This window comes from Herpailurus yagouaroundi, unplaced genomic scaffold (assembly GCF_014898765.1).
Source record: "Herpailurus yagouaroundi ecotype Mexico unplaced genomic scaffold, PumYag 140, whole genome shotgun sequence".
NCBI lineage: Eukaryota > Metazoa > Chordata > Mammalia > Carnivora > Felidae > Herpailurus > Herpailurus yagouaroundi.
The window spans coordinates 43,495,319-43,511,754 of NW_024412395.1; the positions used below are offsets into that span (position 1 = coordinate 43,495,319).

General features: G+C 34.7%; 1 protein-coding gene across 7 annotated transcripts in view; it reads left to right on the forward strand.

Moving 5' to 3' along the window:
• SLC4A10 (solute carrier family 4 member 10) overlaps nucleotides 1–16,436 on the forward strand; it is a 297,084-nt gene that overhangs the window by 191,289 nt on the left and 89,359 nt on the right. For 4 of the 7 annotated variants that reach the window (XM_040475187.1, XM_040475188.1, XM_040475189.1 and 1 more), the window contains exons 7-10: nucleotides 537–628; nucleotides 1,586–1,675; nucleotides 6,682–6,839; nucleotides 9,935–10,022. In XM_040475187.1, the coding sequence (XP_040331121.1) occupies nucleotides 537–628; nucleotides 1,586–1,675; nucleotides 6,682–6,839; nucleotides 9,935–10,022 (428 nt within the window). The remainder of the gene's footprint in view (nucleotides 1–536; nucleotides 629–1,585; nucleotides 1,676–6,681; nucleotides 6,840–9,934; nucleotides 10,023–16,436) is intronic. The other 3 variants (XM_040475186.1, XM_040475190.1, XM_040475191.1) reach the window with 3 other exon arrangements.

Genomic DNA, 16,436 nt, shown 5'->3' on the forward strand with positions numbered 1-16,436 from the left:
CAAACCAGGATTAGATTTAAATATTTTGTAGCTGATTTTCTTTATAGAGAATAACTTTTAGTTATTGAGTTTTTTTTTTTTAATTTTTTTTTTCAACGTTTATTTATTTTTGGGACAGAGAGAGACAGAGCATGAACGGGGGAGGGGCAGAGAGAGAGGGAGACACAGAATCGGAAACAGGCTCCAGGCTCTGAGCCATCAGCCCAGAGCCCGACGCGGGGCTCGAACTCACGGACCGCGAGATCATGACCTGGCTGAAGTCGGACGCTTAACCGACTGCGCCACCCAGGCGCCCCAGTTATTGAGTTTTAATCTAAGGATTGGCTTTCTTTTTCTTGACTGAATTCTCCCATTTCTATCTGTAACTAATAAATAAGAGTTTTGTATTGATATAGATCTATTTATATTGACCTTTCATGCTTACCTCATAAACTCATTAAGAAACCTCTGTTAGCCTAGATTAATTCATTTTTCACTCAATCTGTCTAGAATTCTGTAAGTAATTGTTTGTATTCTGTAATAACAATTTCTTTTAGCAGGTCAGGTTGTTTCTCCTCAGTCTGCTCCAGCCTGTGTTGAAAATAAAAATGATGTGAGCAGAGAAAACAGCACTGTTGACTTTAGCAAGGTAAGCTTTTCTCTCTCTCATTTAAGTAAGCTGCTGAATTATTACTAGACATTACTACCCATTTTAAGAGGTGTTGACACAACTTTTTGCATGCGCTGTTTTGGTTTCTTAGCCAACGCTTGATCCTGTAATAGATGATGTTAGCATTTAAGTTCACATGTAACATTTTGCTTATTCACAAAACCAAATGTGTAAGTTTTATGTACCGTCTTCAGGTTTCAGCCACTTGGTATAATGTATCTCCTGTAGAAAGAAAGATGACTTCACAGACAATATCACAGAAGTTTATTGATGAAAAGGTTTGCTGGTTATTTTTTTTCAAAATCATTTTTCCTCTGTGGAAAAACAAATCATATGAAGATTCATCATGGTAATGTAGCAAGGCATTAGTGTAGGGAAACACTAGAATATAATAAGGCAACAGAATTTTGAATAAAACATGATAAAAACTGACTCTGTTGGGGGATACATCTAAGTAGAGACAATTCAAATGAAATCATTTACCTAAACGTATTCTAAGAAAATAGAATACATGTGATTTTGGTCAGCAAATTCTTGACATTGTATATGTGCTATTGTAGGTTATGGCAAACTAACGCTTGAACAGGAAAGAGGAGTTTCCCTGTTAACGAAAACTAAAGAGAGTCAACAATCCTCTTTATCTGAGTGGCTGAAACAGTCCTAACCCAGAGTGATTTCTTTTCCCCCTAAAATGCTTAGCACTGGCAATCACTTTAACAGTGGGAGGAGGTGGGAAAGGGAGGCAGAGCAGAGGAAGTTGCCTGCATCAAGCTTCTGAAGATTAATGGCCATCAGCTCCTTGTTGCTGTTTCAGAATGCCTCTGCCAATGCCCAAGTGGCCTAGGTCTAGTCATGTGCATGTTCTCCCTCTGGTGCCTGGCGAAGTCTCCGTGGGAGCATGGTGTACCAGCTTAAGTCTGTTAATTATGCGTGCAGGGACTGGGAGGCCAACAAAAGGGGCATACTAGTCCCTGTGGGATGAAACAAAGGCATGAAAAAGGACCTCCACACCAGCAAGAGAGAGAGGTGAGGGCACACTCGGGCTATGTTTCTCCAGTGGTTCAAAGCTCATTTCACCGTATGGAGGCATGTGATTCAAATATTAAGCCAGTTCAAATGTATTCCATTTGCCGCTCCAAAAAACACATCTTTTTAAAGCATCACATCTTCATTCATCTGCAAGTTGGAACAAAATTGTCAGAAACTGCCATATATTTAATTTCTGAAATTCTTCATTTGAAACAATATCTTAAAAGCAGTGACATAAAAAGTTGCTTACCTATTTATGCAGGCACTAACAGTATAACAAGGGCATATTTAACATTCTCAAAAACAAGGATAATAATTCACATCCCTTCAAATAAACTACCTTTTAACTTGTTTAAAGGATATAACCCCTTGACACTGAATTTTATATCTCCATATCATTTTGCTTTTAGTTCTCTGACCTATCTTTGCAGCCTTCACCAATGCTTTATCACATTTGAAAGCAAATGAATACTGCCCGTTGGAGACGGTAGTCTTATGTTCAGGTCCCCCAAAACAATTAGAACTACAGAAGAGAGAAAAGATATACATTCTTTCCTTTAACCCTTTTCTTCCTTATTACATTTCCAATCGCTGGTCCATTTCATCTTTTAACAGGCAAGTGAAATTTTTATAGCCCTCTACTCAGTGCCAACCATCTATATTCCTCAGTGTTTCATGCATATCATGGAGCACTGGAAAGAACGTGGTTTTGAGGAAGAGAATCAGTTCATGAATTCTAACTCCAGCCGTTATAAGCGATCTGATCTTGGAGAAGTTCTCTGAACTTCAGCTTCCTTATTTGTAAAATAAGAATAACAATACCTATTTATAATTTTGTTGTAAAGATTAAATGAGAATATATACACAGAGCCTGGCAGAGTGCTGAGCATATAGTAGATGTTCAGTAAAATGTGGCTGCTGTAGTAGTTGTTGTTGTTGTTGTTGTTAATATTAGTGGAGATAGTAGTATCAAAAATAAATACTAGACCAGAATATAATATATTTTGGTCTTCTCTGGATGTCTCATGCCTTGAACAGTGCTTGAGATGTATTTGTTGAATAAATCCTATGAGATTTAATAGAATTTAAGCCGTTAGTTCTGGAACTTTTTTCCAAGTAATACTTTTTACCTTATAAACTGGGAGGGCGGAGTAATAGGGTTGGGGAAAATCACATGTGATCCATCATTATGGAAATAAATTTTCATGCCAGATTTTATAGGCACATGAGGTAAAGTTTTTTTTGTTTTTGTTTTGTTTTGTTTGTTGTTATTTTTAGCTCTAATGACTTCACTTTGATAGTGAATTTGCTCAAAGCTCGGCTAGTCTCCAGGTTACTGTGTCTATGTAAAGATTTAAGCTTTAATGTTTAGATTCCAAAACCCATTAGAATTTTGAGATGTTAAGGACATGTGACTTGATCCTATATCTTTGGTATATTCCATCTACATTAAAAAAATTTTTTTAATGTTTATTTTTGAGAGAGAAAGAGACAGAGCGTGAGCAGGGGAGGGCCGGAGAGAGAGGGAGACACAGAATGTGAAGCAGGCTCCAGGCTCTGAGCTGTCAGCACAGAGCCTGACACGGGGCTCGAACTCATGAACTGCAAGATCATGACCTGAACCGAAGTCAGACGCTTAACCAACTAAGCCATTCAAGTGCCCTCAATCTACATATTTTTAACCCTTCCAATGGATAATCTCACTAAATTCATTAACTTAAGGAATGTTTTTGAGCATAATCTGAGTTATCAGGTTTTTGCTTCCCACAATGCTTTTAAAAAGCAGATGTGTGAAAATAAAATAAAAAAAAAAAAAAGCAGATGTGTGAAAACACTCCATATCTCTTTGTTTTTTAAACTGACATGGAGATGACTACTTTAGTGTTTCTCAGATGTTGGTAATGTTTCTTTTATTTCAAAAGATCCAAAGAGGACTTCATATTATTTTCTATGTAGAGAGAACTTTCCTCTGCATCTGTCTTTAGTATGTGAAACGTACTACAGTGAGTTGGATTATTAAATCCCTGAACAGTAGAAAACCTTGGAAATCTTCTCATTTAGAAAGTGAGAAAGCTGAATCCCAGAGAGAGCAAGAGAGCTGCTCAAGATCACTGGCTGGTTAGTGTCACAACACCATTTCTCCCCCAGAGAATCCCTATTAATTTTCTTGTGCTTTCTATAATGGCCTTAAGACTTAAGCTTTCTCCCTGAAGTCCCATCAGCATTTCCTTCCCGTCTCAGCGTGTGGCTTGTCCAGACACTTCTTGTTTCACCATGATCTTCTGTCTAACCTTGTTCCCTAGAGATATACCTGTTTCTCACCCACGGCTTAAGTACAAAATGCCCAGCATAAAGCATCTTTCCCTTCTCAGCATAAAGGTCTGGAAAGCCCAGAAGCCTGAGTGTACATCCATATTCATGAGTATAGCTTGATTTCTTCAAGGTCCTGTTCAGAGAACAAGAAAATCCCAGGGTTTCTTTATGCTCATTCCAAGTGTTTGAGTCCACTTGAGGATTGTCTTGGAGACAATTGTTATATTAAAAGGTTTGATTGTCAGATAAGGTTCTTATGAACAGTATATTAGCACAAATACAAAAATATAGGGCTAATCCAGGAACAATATAATATGTAATTGTATAATGCAATAATATAATTAGATGATGTGTTATATAATCTCTTACCCCCAAATATATGACTACTCCAAGAATAATAGAATGTAATGAGTATAATATAATGGCTACTCCAGATAAGCTATAAGTTATTACATTTCAAAGCAAAAGATAAATTTGCTAAACCTCAAATTCTGTGTATTTTAATGTTTTTTCTAAACAACAGACATAAATCGATATATTAGGTATTATGTAATACAAAAATAATTCAAATGCTAGGACCGTATATTTCCTGTTATAAATTTGACTATTTTTAGCACACTATGTACTCATTAATTAATTAAATTGCATCTTAAGGCATTTATTTGTATGATTGCCACCAGTCTGAGGCACAGACTTCAATAGTGAAGCCTATGACATTTGCCAAACAATAAATAAACTTATAGAAAGTTTTGGGTGGAATTTAAATTTCTCAGTAAAGTTATGATGGCTATTACCAATATAATTCCTATTTATCATTTGTAGATTTTCTTAGAGAGCTTTTTTCTTAGTTTAAATTTTGTTCCAGTGTATTAACATTGTGTAATTGTTATTTCCATTGGGAGAAAAAAACTTTGTTGTTTGTTAGGCTCTAAAAGACTTATGAAGATGAAAATATACTATGTTTTTCTCACAGGGCTAATAGTGTGTCTTTTATTCCCTTCTTGAAAATGTATGCATTATCATAAAATTGTAAAGCATTACCAATTTAAAGCATTTTCAAAGTGTGCATTTCTTCTAGCTTGAAAAATAAATCCAAAAATATGATAAAAATTTCCATGAAATTTAACCTTCCAGTATTAAGATAAATAAATACTTTGTATCTATAAATTAAGGATTCTATAAAAGGAAAATATTTACCATATGATATCCCAATGTATATGTTTTATGAGTTTACAGATTTATATTTGGAAGTATATTTGTAGTTTGAAAATTTTGCAATTTATAATACTTGTCATAATTTTTTATAGGCAGTTTTGGTTTGTTAAATCATTTTTCTTTTTCTTTAAAATAGAACATTGGTTCTGTTTACTATTTTTGGTGGAGTACTGAAGATTATTTTTATGTTTAATCCTTGTGATAAAATGTATACGTCACATAATAGTATTTATGTTTTATGACACTCATATCTTACAGAAAAATTAAGTAGTTATAATCCTTCCAAATAGCTATGCTGAGGTCTTGATTTCTGAAAACAACATATTAAATGTCGTCACTACAGTCTGGTGGTGGACTTCCTAAGGTCCTCATCCAAAAGTTTTAATTTTTTTCATTGTAAACTTCTCAGAAAAAAATCTTTTCAAATCATTAAATTTGCAAAAGAAAAAAATCCAAGCCTCACCTATATTTACTGAAGCTCTTTTCTCTCTTCGTACCTATTCCGACTTTGATCTTGGGCCCCCATTTCATTCACATGAGAGCATAAACCAGTTACTATAGCAGATATACTCTTACTCTCCCTACAAAAAGGTATCTATAAAAACAACTCAAATGAATTAGAAACAAGAAATAGGCCTTGTGAAATTGACTTTAAAGTCATTGCTTAGTTTTCACTGAGGCCCTGACCATTAAAAATTGATATTTACTTTTGAGAGTGTTTTACAATCATTTTTCAGACTTCGCCTTTTAAGCATTTTTTTTCTTGTAAATGATCGCTTTTGTTTTGTGTTCATTCATTTCAACCACAGACATCTCATATCAGAAATTCAACTCTGCCCGTTCAGCAACGTCAAATGTTAATACATTTATTGTTTTCTTTACTTTGCTATATTTAAATTCTAATGTCTGATGAGAAATGAAAATTGAAGAGTGGTCAGACCAACTATAGAATGTGAAGGATATAGAAAAACTAGAAGAAAGATAGACTAAAATCATAATTTATACTGTAAAGAGAAACATGATTATATTTCTTTTGAAATAGGCATATTTTGAGTATTAGTTGAAATATTTTGTCACAAAATTAAGATGATGTAATATAAAAATATTTAAGCCTATTGGCAAATACTAATTAAATGATGATTAAAATATATTCATCTAATTGAGCACATATGCTTTTCTCCCTGAAAATTTCAAGATTGCTGATGCTGGAGAAGCTTCTTTTAAAAACATTGAATAGAGAAACTAGAGTATTCACCTTCTATATGAGAACTTCGAAAAACACACAAGAAGAAAGTTATTATTTTTAAAGGGCAAATGAGATGTTTAACTATGTTAAAACTTGATTTACGTATTACTTATATAAGTTATATTTATTTCACCTATGTTTATTGATGGGTTACCACTTGTGAAGCACTGTGCTGGGATATGACTTAGCAAATTTTGGTTTATCTTATTTTACTTTGTGATGCTCTCAGGTTGATCTGCATTTTATGAAAAAGATTCCTCCAGGTGCTGAAGCTTCAAACATCTTAGTTGGGGAATTGGAATTCTTGGATCGAACTGTGGTTGCGTTTGTGAGGTTGTCTCCTGCTGTATTGCTTCAAGGCCTGGCTGAAGTCCCAATTCCAACCAGGTAAAAAGTATAAGAGCATCTTTTGCATTTTTCTGAAACCATTTTTTTTTTATTGGTAAAAGAAATTGTCCAAAACCAAAACAAGAAAACAAAGAGTAAATAAGTATAATTTCCTCTGAAAGTTCTCCTAGAAACGAATGTGAAATGCACAAAATTGTTCCTTCTTGTTTGTGGAAGAGGAGAAAAATACTTTAAAAATTATTCTGTTCTTTCCTCCTTTCTCTCAAACTCCGATGTTTTCTGTTAGGCATGCTCCTCATCTCTGAATACCCTGGTCAATATCACCATACAAATCCTTTCTTATAATGTTGATAAAAAGGGTAAAGTGTTGGGCTGTCCTCAAGGATTGCAATGTGGCTAAAAATTGATTGTGGGCTGAAGAGAGGATCCTGTATATGAGTGTGGTCAGACTCAGAAAAGTAAAAGTTTCATAGCTTATGCTTGAATTAGTATGCCTTCCAAATGCATGCAAGTGCCATCATTAAGAGAGGCCTTGCTCTATCTAATGTAGTGTGTATTTCCATCCCAGGCATATATGTGTTTCCCATGCAGAGTCTGAAGAATTATTGGTAGTAGCATCATGGTACTGTTGTTGAAGTCAAATCAAAAGTGCAAATTTAATTTGATTACCTAAACATATTTTTTCATTCAACTATACATAGAAACTAACAACTTAAGGATAATACGAACTGAATTACATTGTTTATAGTTTATCTCTATTTTATAAATAAAATATATGTCCATGGGCAAAACTGTGGAAAAAAGAAAAGAACATTAACTTCAGCATGTTAGGTTCCTAGCGATTCATTCAGTGGACCTTGTTTTCTTCCCTTTCCCTCCCATTAAATGTGATTCCTGTATACAGACAGCTATTTACTCCATCTGCATTCATATAGCAAAACATACTTAAGGAGGGCCCCTTTCCCCCATGATTGGTGCCCTCTGATTGATGCAGCTGTTCCAGATGCTTTAGTATCCTTCCACTTCCAAACACTGAATGCCTCAGCCAATTTAAAAATGATGAAAAGTTCAGGTTCTTGGTTTGTAAAATACGTTTCCTCCATGGATCTTTGGCCTTAACTAAAAACATAGCATATTATATCACTCTGTGCTTTGCTGGTGGATAAAATATTCCAAAAATGTGGACTAGTTTAGCCAGGAGAGGCCTCATTCCATAAGAGCTCAGCAAAGGGAAGTGGGATCTGGTGACCCCATCCCTGAATCTGTGACAGGAACAGATTTGAGGCAGGAACCTGGTTACCATTCAGGTTGTAGGAAGAAGTGTCCGTTCATCCTTGGGAGGGTTCCCAAGACTTCTGATACATGCCAACTTTTATTAAAAAGAGGGAAGAAAACTTGAGCACATTAACGTGGCATCTGACTCTCTGATTAGACCGCATTTTTTCTATATACAACTTGCAACCTATTCAGAGTTTCTGGGAATTTGGACTTCAGGTGTCAGATATCAGACTTACTAATTGTAGAGGTATTATTTTAGTAGTTTAAAATTCCTTTTCAGTCCTCCAAGCAGTGAATTCTTGTTCCACCATTTAGGAAGGTGTCTGATGAAATTCTGCGTCAATGATGGCTATTTATGACAATGAGAGTTCCTGTATTTCAAAGGAGAGAAAAGAAAAATTCCCAGGAGTAGAGAAAAGCCTTAATGGGGTTACATACCCTCACTTTGAAAACTGTCAAGGTTTAGGTGACCTCATTTCATACTGACATAGCAAAATATGTGTAGAGAACAATGGAGGAAAAATTAGGGGCACAGTAGAGCCACTGTGTAAGGGAGAGATTAAAAAGACTAGACTGTTTAGTTTGGAAAGGTGAAAAATGGAAGAAGATTAGTTAGACAAGTAGAATAAAGAAAGCTGTTCAAGGTTCCTAATTATTCTTTCTTCGGAGGACAAAGGGCACACCATGAATATAATAGCACACATAGTAAAAATGTCAGAAAATAATTTTTTAGGACTTTATAAATAGCCCATGAAGTGGAAACCTGAAAAACAGCAAGATGTACATAGGTTATAAAATTTCTTAAAAGTATTATAGTTGATAAAGCACCTGCCACCACAGTAAGCTGGTCCTCTTTTAAATGTGTAGTAGACATTTCTGTATAGTAGAAATTGACTTGGGTTCAGGTAAAACTAACACAAAAAAATCGATGTCAGACTCTCTAAGACTGTGCAATATATGCTTCGTGTAAAAACATGTACAATCTTTAAAGTTTATAGTTAAATGAAAGGTAGGAGTATAGTATCTGATTTGGTATACCTTATAAAGCTATTTAGTCTTCACATGTAAGAACATAAACCATTTAGCAAATTAATACCACTGAATTATATTGCAGAATATAGGGCATTTTAAAATTTTCTCAATTTCTCTGCAGCATTGACCTTTTTCAGAGACAATTGCCAGAGTCCTCCAAAACTAGAGCGTGTATAGATTTCTTCAAAAGCTCCAGTTGTGATGATGAGTTTGCTAGACTTTCAGTCTAATTTAGATGGAATATCACAATGTAGCTAGTATTTATATTCCTCCATAATTGGAATTAGTAGATCATTAACTCCCTGTTTCTTCTGCCTAATTTATCTTTTGATTCCTGACCATTTTTTTTTATTTAATGCAAATTGCACATATAACTGCTATTTTTTTGACCATGTTCTTTCTTTGTTTATACTATTATGTTACCTTTTTCCTCTTTACCCGATGCTACAATTTGAATATTAGTGAGTTCTCTTCCTTGTAATTCAGAAAAGCTTAATCATATTTTAGTTTTCTCACCCTCCTCCTCTAAGGATTATACAATCCTTAAGATTCTCACTATCATGTAGACTCTAAGGGTAACTATATGGGAAAATACTGAGATCAAAATAACCATGGATTCCCATTGCTTAGGGATCTTAAGCATAAGTGGAAATCATCTTAAAATGTTTCCAAACAATAATAAACTGTGAAAAAATATGTAAGTATTTTACATCACATCCCCCATCTTAAATAAGTCCTTTAAGCTGAGTGATTCTGTAACTATTAAAGTTATTTTTTATATTTCTACCTTGAAACTTTTTGTTTTTTTTTCTTCTTAATTACAGATTTTTGTTCATTCTTCTGGGACCCCTGGGAAAGGGTCAACAGTACCATGAGATTGGCAGATCAATTGCAACCCTAATGACAGATGAGGTATTTATTCAAGTTCATTGGGAACATTTTCCCCATTAGGTACACTTAACTTTTGGAGTTCCTGTATTCATGACTATTTGTTGTGAATCAGATTTCTCTCTATTAAATCCCCCTTCTTCTATGTTTCCAGTATAAAATTTCCTTTGAAAAAATTTGTTTGAAAGGGGTAATAAATTCACACACATGATTATAATGCTTTAAAACCTCATACTCTAGAGAAAATTCTTTATTTAGTGACATTTAGAAGATATTTATTAATATTCCCTTATAGTGTATGTCCTGCTAAAGTGAGTGCCATTGTTAATATCATTACAAATCTTGTAATTATTTTGGGCAAAATAATTTTAGGACCTCAAGAGAAAACAATGACAGTGTATCTGAATAGTATATATGACACCAAAAGCTATGCAACATCTATCAACTCTCTTTACAGTTTTGCCTGAATGTTCTTAACCTGAGAGTCTTTGAACCATTAGAGGAGCTACAGATGGATTTCAAGGGGGCTGTGATCTTTATGATACAGCACACAAATTTTTCTGTGTAAAAAATTTGTATGTACTTTTTTTGGGACTGGAAAAAAGTTTTTAGCAGCTTCTCAAAGAGGTATATGTCTCAAAAATGTATGATCATGAAAATAAGAACATAAGTGCTAACATATAACTGGTTTCTTGTATCCCCAGCACCTTGTGGAAATCTATTTTTTATTGTTTTTGATTGTTAAAGAAGAGCAAGTACAAAAGACCACAGAAGGGTCATACATTCAAAATTTAGTAGTAAATAATAAACAGGCTATACGTTTTCTAGAATCTCATCTAAAGAATTTAAGGTATTTATTGAAATACATGGCTTTGGATTGAAAATTTGAAAAAAAAAACAAATTAGTATTGTTATATAACTTTTCCTTAGGTTTATGAAATCTGAAATTTTGAACTTTAGGGTTTGATATAAATTCTATTATATCTGTCCAAATTATGTTTTATGGTTTTGTATGGATTTGTTATTGATATTTACACATAGGAAACCAAAAACCAGAAGAAAAACATATTTTTCATCAGTTTGAGAATCAACGAGTGTATTAGTTTTCTATGGCTGCCATAAAAATTATCACAAACTAGGTGATTAAGACAAGAATAATTTATTTTCTCACATTTTGGGGAGCTAGAAGTGTGAACTCAAGGTGTCAGTAGGACCACATTCTCTCTGAAGGCTCTAGGGGAGAATGTTCCCTTGTCTCTCCAGCTCCTGGTGGCTCCTGGCATTTCTTGCCTTGTGGTGGCAAAATTTCAGTCTTCACCTCCATCTTCATGTGGCCTTCTCCCCTGTGCCTCTGTGTTTTCTTCTTTTCTGTCTCTTACAAGAACACCTGTCATTGAATTTAGGGCTCACTCTAATTTAGGATGATTTTATCCTGAGATCTTTACCTCCATTATATCTGCAAAGACCCTTATTCCAAATAAGGTCACATTCTGAGGTTCAGGTGGATTTATGTTTTGAGAGGACACTACTCGGTCCACTACAGTGAATGTCATTTTATTGAGGACATCTGAGAGAAGACAGGGGAGTTAAAAAAAGGGCTTCAGGAGGACCACCCACTTGCTCTAGTAGAACTCTCATGAGAAGACACAGTATCTTTGCTTTAAGTGGTTCCATAATGGTTAATATTTTACAATTTTTACAGCATTGCAAAATATATGCCACTGTGATTTGTAGTCCACAATTTAAGTACTGTCACTTTTATGCACATGTGTTTTGTGTTATGTTTCCACATCTTAAGACATTAGGACATTACATTAAGCTGTTTCTGGGGCATGGGATAGGTTATACGATAAGAGGGACACGTTGGGTCATGGGAGGTACATATATACTCAACGTATCTCTCTTCCTAATTCTTCCTTTCCCCAATTAGGTGTCAAGACTTTCTCAACAGAAAGATTTCAATTCCAAAGTTTTTTAAAACTAATCCACTGGGTGTGGAACAACAGAGAAACATCCATGTTTTTTAAATTTTAGGGTGAGAGTGATAGCAGAGAAAGAGAGGATTTCCATCTATTTCCCTGATTAAAGAGAACTACCCAATTTGAGAACAAGCATTGGCCATCTAATGAGGGCTCAAACATAAATCCCTTAGATTTGAAAGTTTAGAGCTTAGTTTTAGAGTAATTTGTAACTCTCACCAGTGGGATAGAGAAGCAGAAACTCAGCCAGAAAGTTACTATAGAAGACAAGGGCGATTAACGATAAAGGGCATGTTAATTATAATAGTGCATTAATTGAATATCAAGAAATATTTAAATGTTTTCTCTTTTAAAAGAGAAAGCACTTTTTTTTGTTGTTCAAAACACAGGTAGACAAGTTGTTCTGCTTATCTAATTGCTTTGAAGGCAATGAATAATTACACTCATTAAGAACAAAATTTAGTTTGATTCATAAAGTTTAGTTAAGGAACTGATAAATCGGATTACAGTATCAAACTGTAAATTCTGTGACAGCTGTTACCACTTATTATTCATTTTTGTGCCCTGGTTTTGTCAGGTGCTCAAAAAAACTTTTTGTTGCCTGAGCTCTGTTTGTTTTTCTCCTCTCCATACTGGAAACTTCTTGTACATACATAGTCTGTCTTTTCCTTTTGTATCTTTAGACTTAGCTAGCCTGGCATCTGGTCTTCAGTCAGGGTTTAATAATTTTTTTTTAATGAGTTAATGACTGAATGTGCTAGTCCTCTTAGCAATACCTGATCTTGAATCAATTGAGTAATCTATTTTGTTCCTTTCCGTTAAGCATTGCTAGAGATAAATCATATGATTTTGCTTATTGGCACTACGACCATTGTATTAACCCCTTTCCATTCTTAAACATTATTAAGCACACCAAAGACTTTTTGTTTATATAACTAGCATGCCAATATTTATCATAATAGAACTTAAAACTGAGAATTTTTAAAAATCTGTATTTATGAAATTCATTTAAAAATAATAATAAAACCAATATATATTAACATACTGAAATAATGTTTATGAAATAAAATCAATATATGTTAACATAAATAATGAAATAACATTTACGAAAACAAAAGGAAAGACAAAAACAAAAAATTTCCTGAGAGTGACATCATTTTTCTTTTTCTTGTTCTTGGCTTTTGAGCCAACAGTTTTCTCTGTTACCCAGATTTTGAGTCAGTACTGACTTTTCTGTTCAATCAGAGAACATGCCCAAATACAGTAGCTATTTAAGAAATACATATCAAATACATGTCCAGGTTTCCTCCATCCTGAAAATGAAATACCTACTGCTTCATATAGCATCTGCCATTGAAGAACTGTTGACTGAATCTGAATCTCAACAGCTTTGTAGGAGTAGTGTTCACCTAGTTCTCGATATCTTAGCTTCATTCATCTCAATGTGTTACAGTCTGAATTTTGTTGGCACCACTGTGCTAAAACTGCTTTCAGTAAGGTCCTTATTTACCAGATATACTCTTCCATGTTCTGTACTCAGTGTCACTTGATCTCCTATTGGCATTTGACATTGTTGAATACCTGTTCTTTCCTTTTTTTTTTTTCATGAAGAACAACTAAAATTAATTGTGTGCTTTGTTTTGAAACTAAATTTTGAAATAAGAACTATTGCTTAAATACATTCTTTTATGTACAGTGAGTTTTTTACTTTATCTCTCATATACAAGTTTTTAATATACCTAGAATTGCTTTTTGCATGGGAGATGGGTAAAGATCCAATTTCATTTTTATATAATCACTTGGCTTAGTACCATTTATTGGTTAGTCCATCATGTACTCAATGGTGGGTAATAAGTGCTTTTCAAAAAAACCCCCATCCATCTCTGTGCCATCACTATTTTAATTATAGTATTCTTACTATAATGAGTCTTGGTCTCTATTAGGTCGAATTCCTTCTTCACTTTGTTCTTTATTAATTCGTTCAATAAATATTTATTGAATGTGAACTATTTATCAGGCACTTTTGCAGTTGATGGGGATATATGAGTGAACAAAAGAGACAAAAGCCTTTTCTTTCATTGAGCTAATAGTCTAGTGAAAAGATAGACTAATACATAAAAGTAAAATGTATGATATGTGGTGATAAGTGCTTTGGAGGAAACCGCCAAAGCAGGGAAGGAAGATAGGAATGGAATGGAGACAGTTGCAAGTTAAAATCAGGAACCTAAAAGAGAAGGAGCAAGCTATTCAGATATCTGAGGGAATACTTTCCAAACAAAAGAATAAATGAGGGAAAATGCTTTGAGACAGGAGCTTGCCAGGAATATCTGAGGAACAGCAAAGAGGACAACATGGCTGGGCAGGAGGGAGAAAGGGAGAGTGCAGTAGGCAATGAGGTCAAAGAGGCAACAGGCCAGTCTCTGTAGGGACTTGGAGTTGGGAAGCAAATGAAAGACTTTGAGAAAAGAAATGACATGATTTATCTTGTGGAGGAGCAAGGGAAAAAGCAGAGAAACCACTTGAGAGGCATTGCAACAATTTGGGCAAGCAGTGGTGGTGAGAGAGAAATCAATGCAATTCCAATCAAAATTCCAACAGGATTTATCAAGGAGCTTGATAAACTTATTCTAAGAAAAACATAGAAGAATGAAGGTCCAAAAATATTAAAAGCAGGCTTGAATGAAACAAACACATTTATTGAGGTTTCTTCCTAATTCACTGCTGCTTTTTTTCAGCTTCCTTTTCTGTATCCTTCCTTCTTCCCTTCCACTGCATTGAAACTTGCTCCTTAATTATGGTTCCTACATTATCAGTTTCTCCTTCCCTACTCTATCATTTCTATCTCCTTATAAAGATGGTCTAGACTCTCCTATATTTTAAAAGAAGAGAAAGAAACAAAGAGAGGAAGAGAGGTGGGCAGGGGGAGGAAAAAAGGAAAGAAGAAAGAAGGAAAGGGTACTTCCTCATTGTGTGGTCTTGAGCAAGTTAACTTCCACTCTCTCTGCCTCAGTTGCCTCATCTTCAAACTGGGAATGACAATAATTGTAAATATTTCATGTTATTATTGTGAAGAATATATATTTATTGCCTACTACATATTAGAGATAAAGTGGTAGAAATGAAAGCTTTGGGCACTGGCCTCATGGAACACCCTGAAGTCATCCTTGACTCCTCTTTCACACTCAAGTCTGATCTATCTGTAAATCTGCCTGCCTCTACTTTCACAATATGTGCAGAATCCTACTACTTCTGACTTTCTGAACTGCTATCACCTGGTTCTTACCCTCATCACCTGGCCCATGCCACCATTATTATTCTACCATCGCAATAGAACTCCTACTGCTCTCTCTGCCCTTGCCTACTTCCTTCTGTTCTCGAGACAACAGCAGGAGCTAGGCTTCTGCTCAAGGCCCTCTAATAGCTTCTTATCTCATTCAGAGTAAAAGTGAAAATTCTCATGAAGATCTAAAAACTCCCAGGATGACTTTCTGCCCTTTGACCTTTCCTGCTGCTCTCCCTCTAGCTCATTCCTTCCCAGCATTTGGCCACCTAGCTACTTCTCAAATATGACATGCATGCTTTCACCCGAGAATCTTTGCACTGGATATACCCTCTGCCTAGAGAGCTCTTGCTTCCAATACCTTGGTTTTTGCTGAAATGTCTCACTGAGGTCTTCCTTAATCACCCTATTTAAAATTATAGCACCCCCCAGTCATACCCTTATTCTCTTTTCCTACCTCATTTTTCTGTATTGGACTTTCCACCCTCCAACAAAATATATACACTCCTTATATTGTTTATTTTCCATCTCTACCCTCCCACTAGAATGTAAGCTCCATGAGAGGATGGATTTTTGTTGGTTTTATTCACTGATGTATCCTTAGCATATAAATAGTTTGATAAATATTAAATGAATGTTCAGAGCTCATGTGTTAGCAGGAAAAATAAGCATTAAACAATAATTATATAATTAACAATACAATAATTATAATTACAGTGAAAGCTATCAAGAAAAAGGACAAGGTGTTAGGAACGTATTAACAGGATGTCTAATCTTGTTTGAGAGGGGATTCAGGGAAGGCTTCTCTTAAAAGTCAAATGTATGTTGAAATCAGAATGTTAGGTTAACTAAACAAAGAGAAGGGAGAAGAGCCCTTTAAAATAAAGCTATTGGGGAAATTGGTGATAGGAAATCAATAGTAAAGAATGTTTTTAATTTAAAATCAAACAAATTGTGGTATCTGAGGAGTTTGAAGACAATAGGAAATCAGCTGCCCTGAATGAATTTGGACATTCATATATCTAAAGCAGGTATAAGATCATGTGATCCTTTGAAGCAATTAAAAAATTTTTTTAAATATTTATTTTTTTTAATGTTTATATTTATTTTTGAGACAAAGGGAGACAGAGCATGAGTGGGGGAGGGGCAGAGAGAGAGGGAGACACAGAATCCATGGTA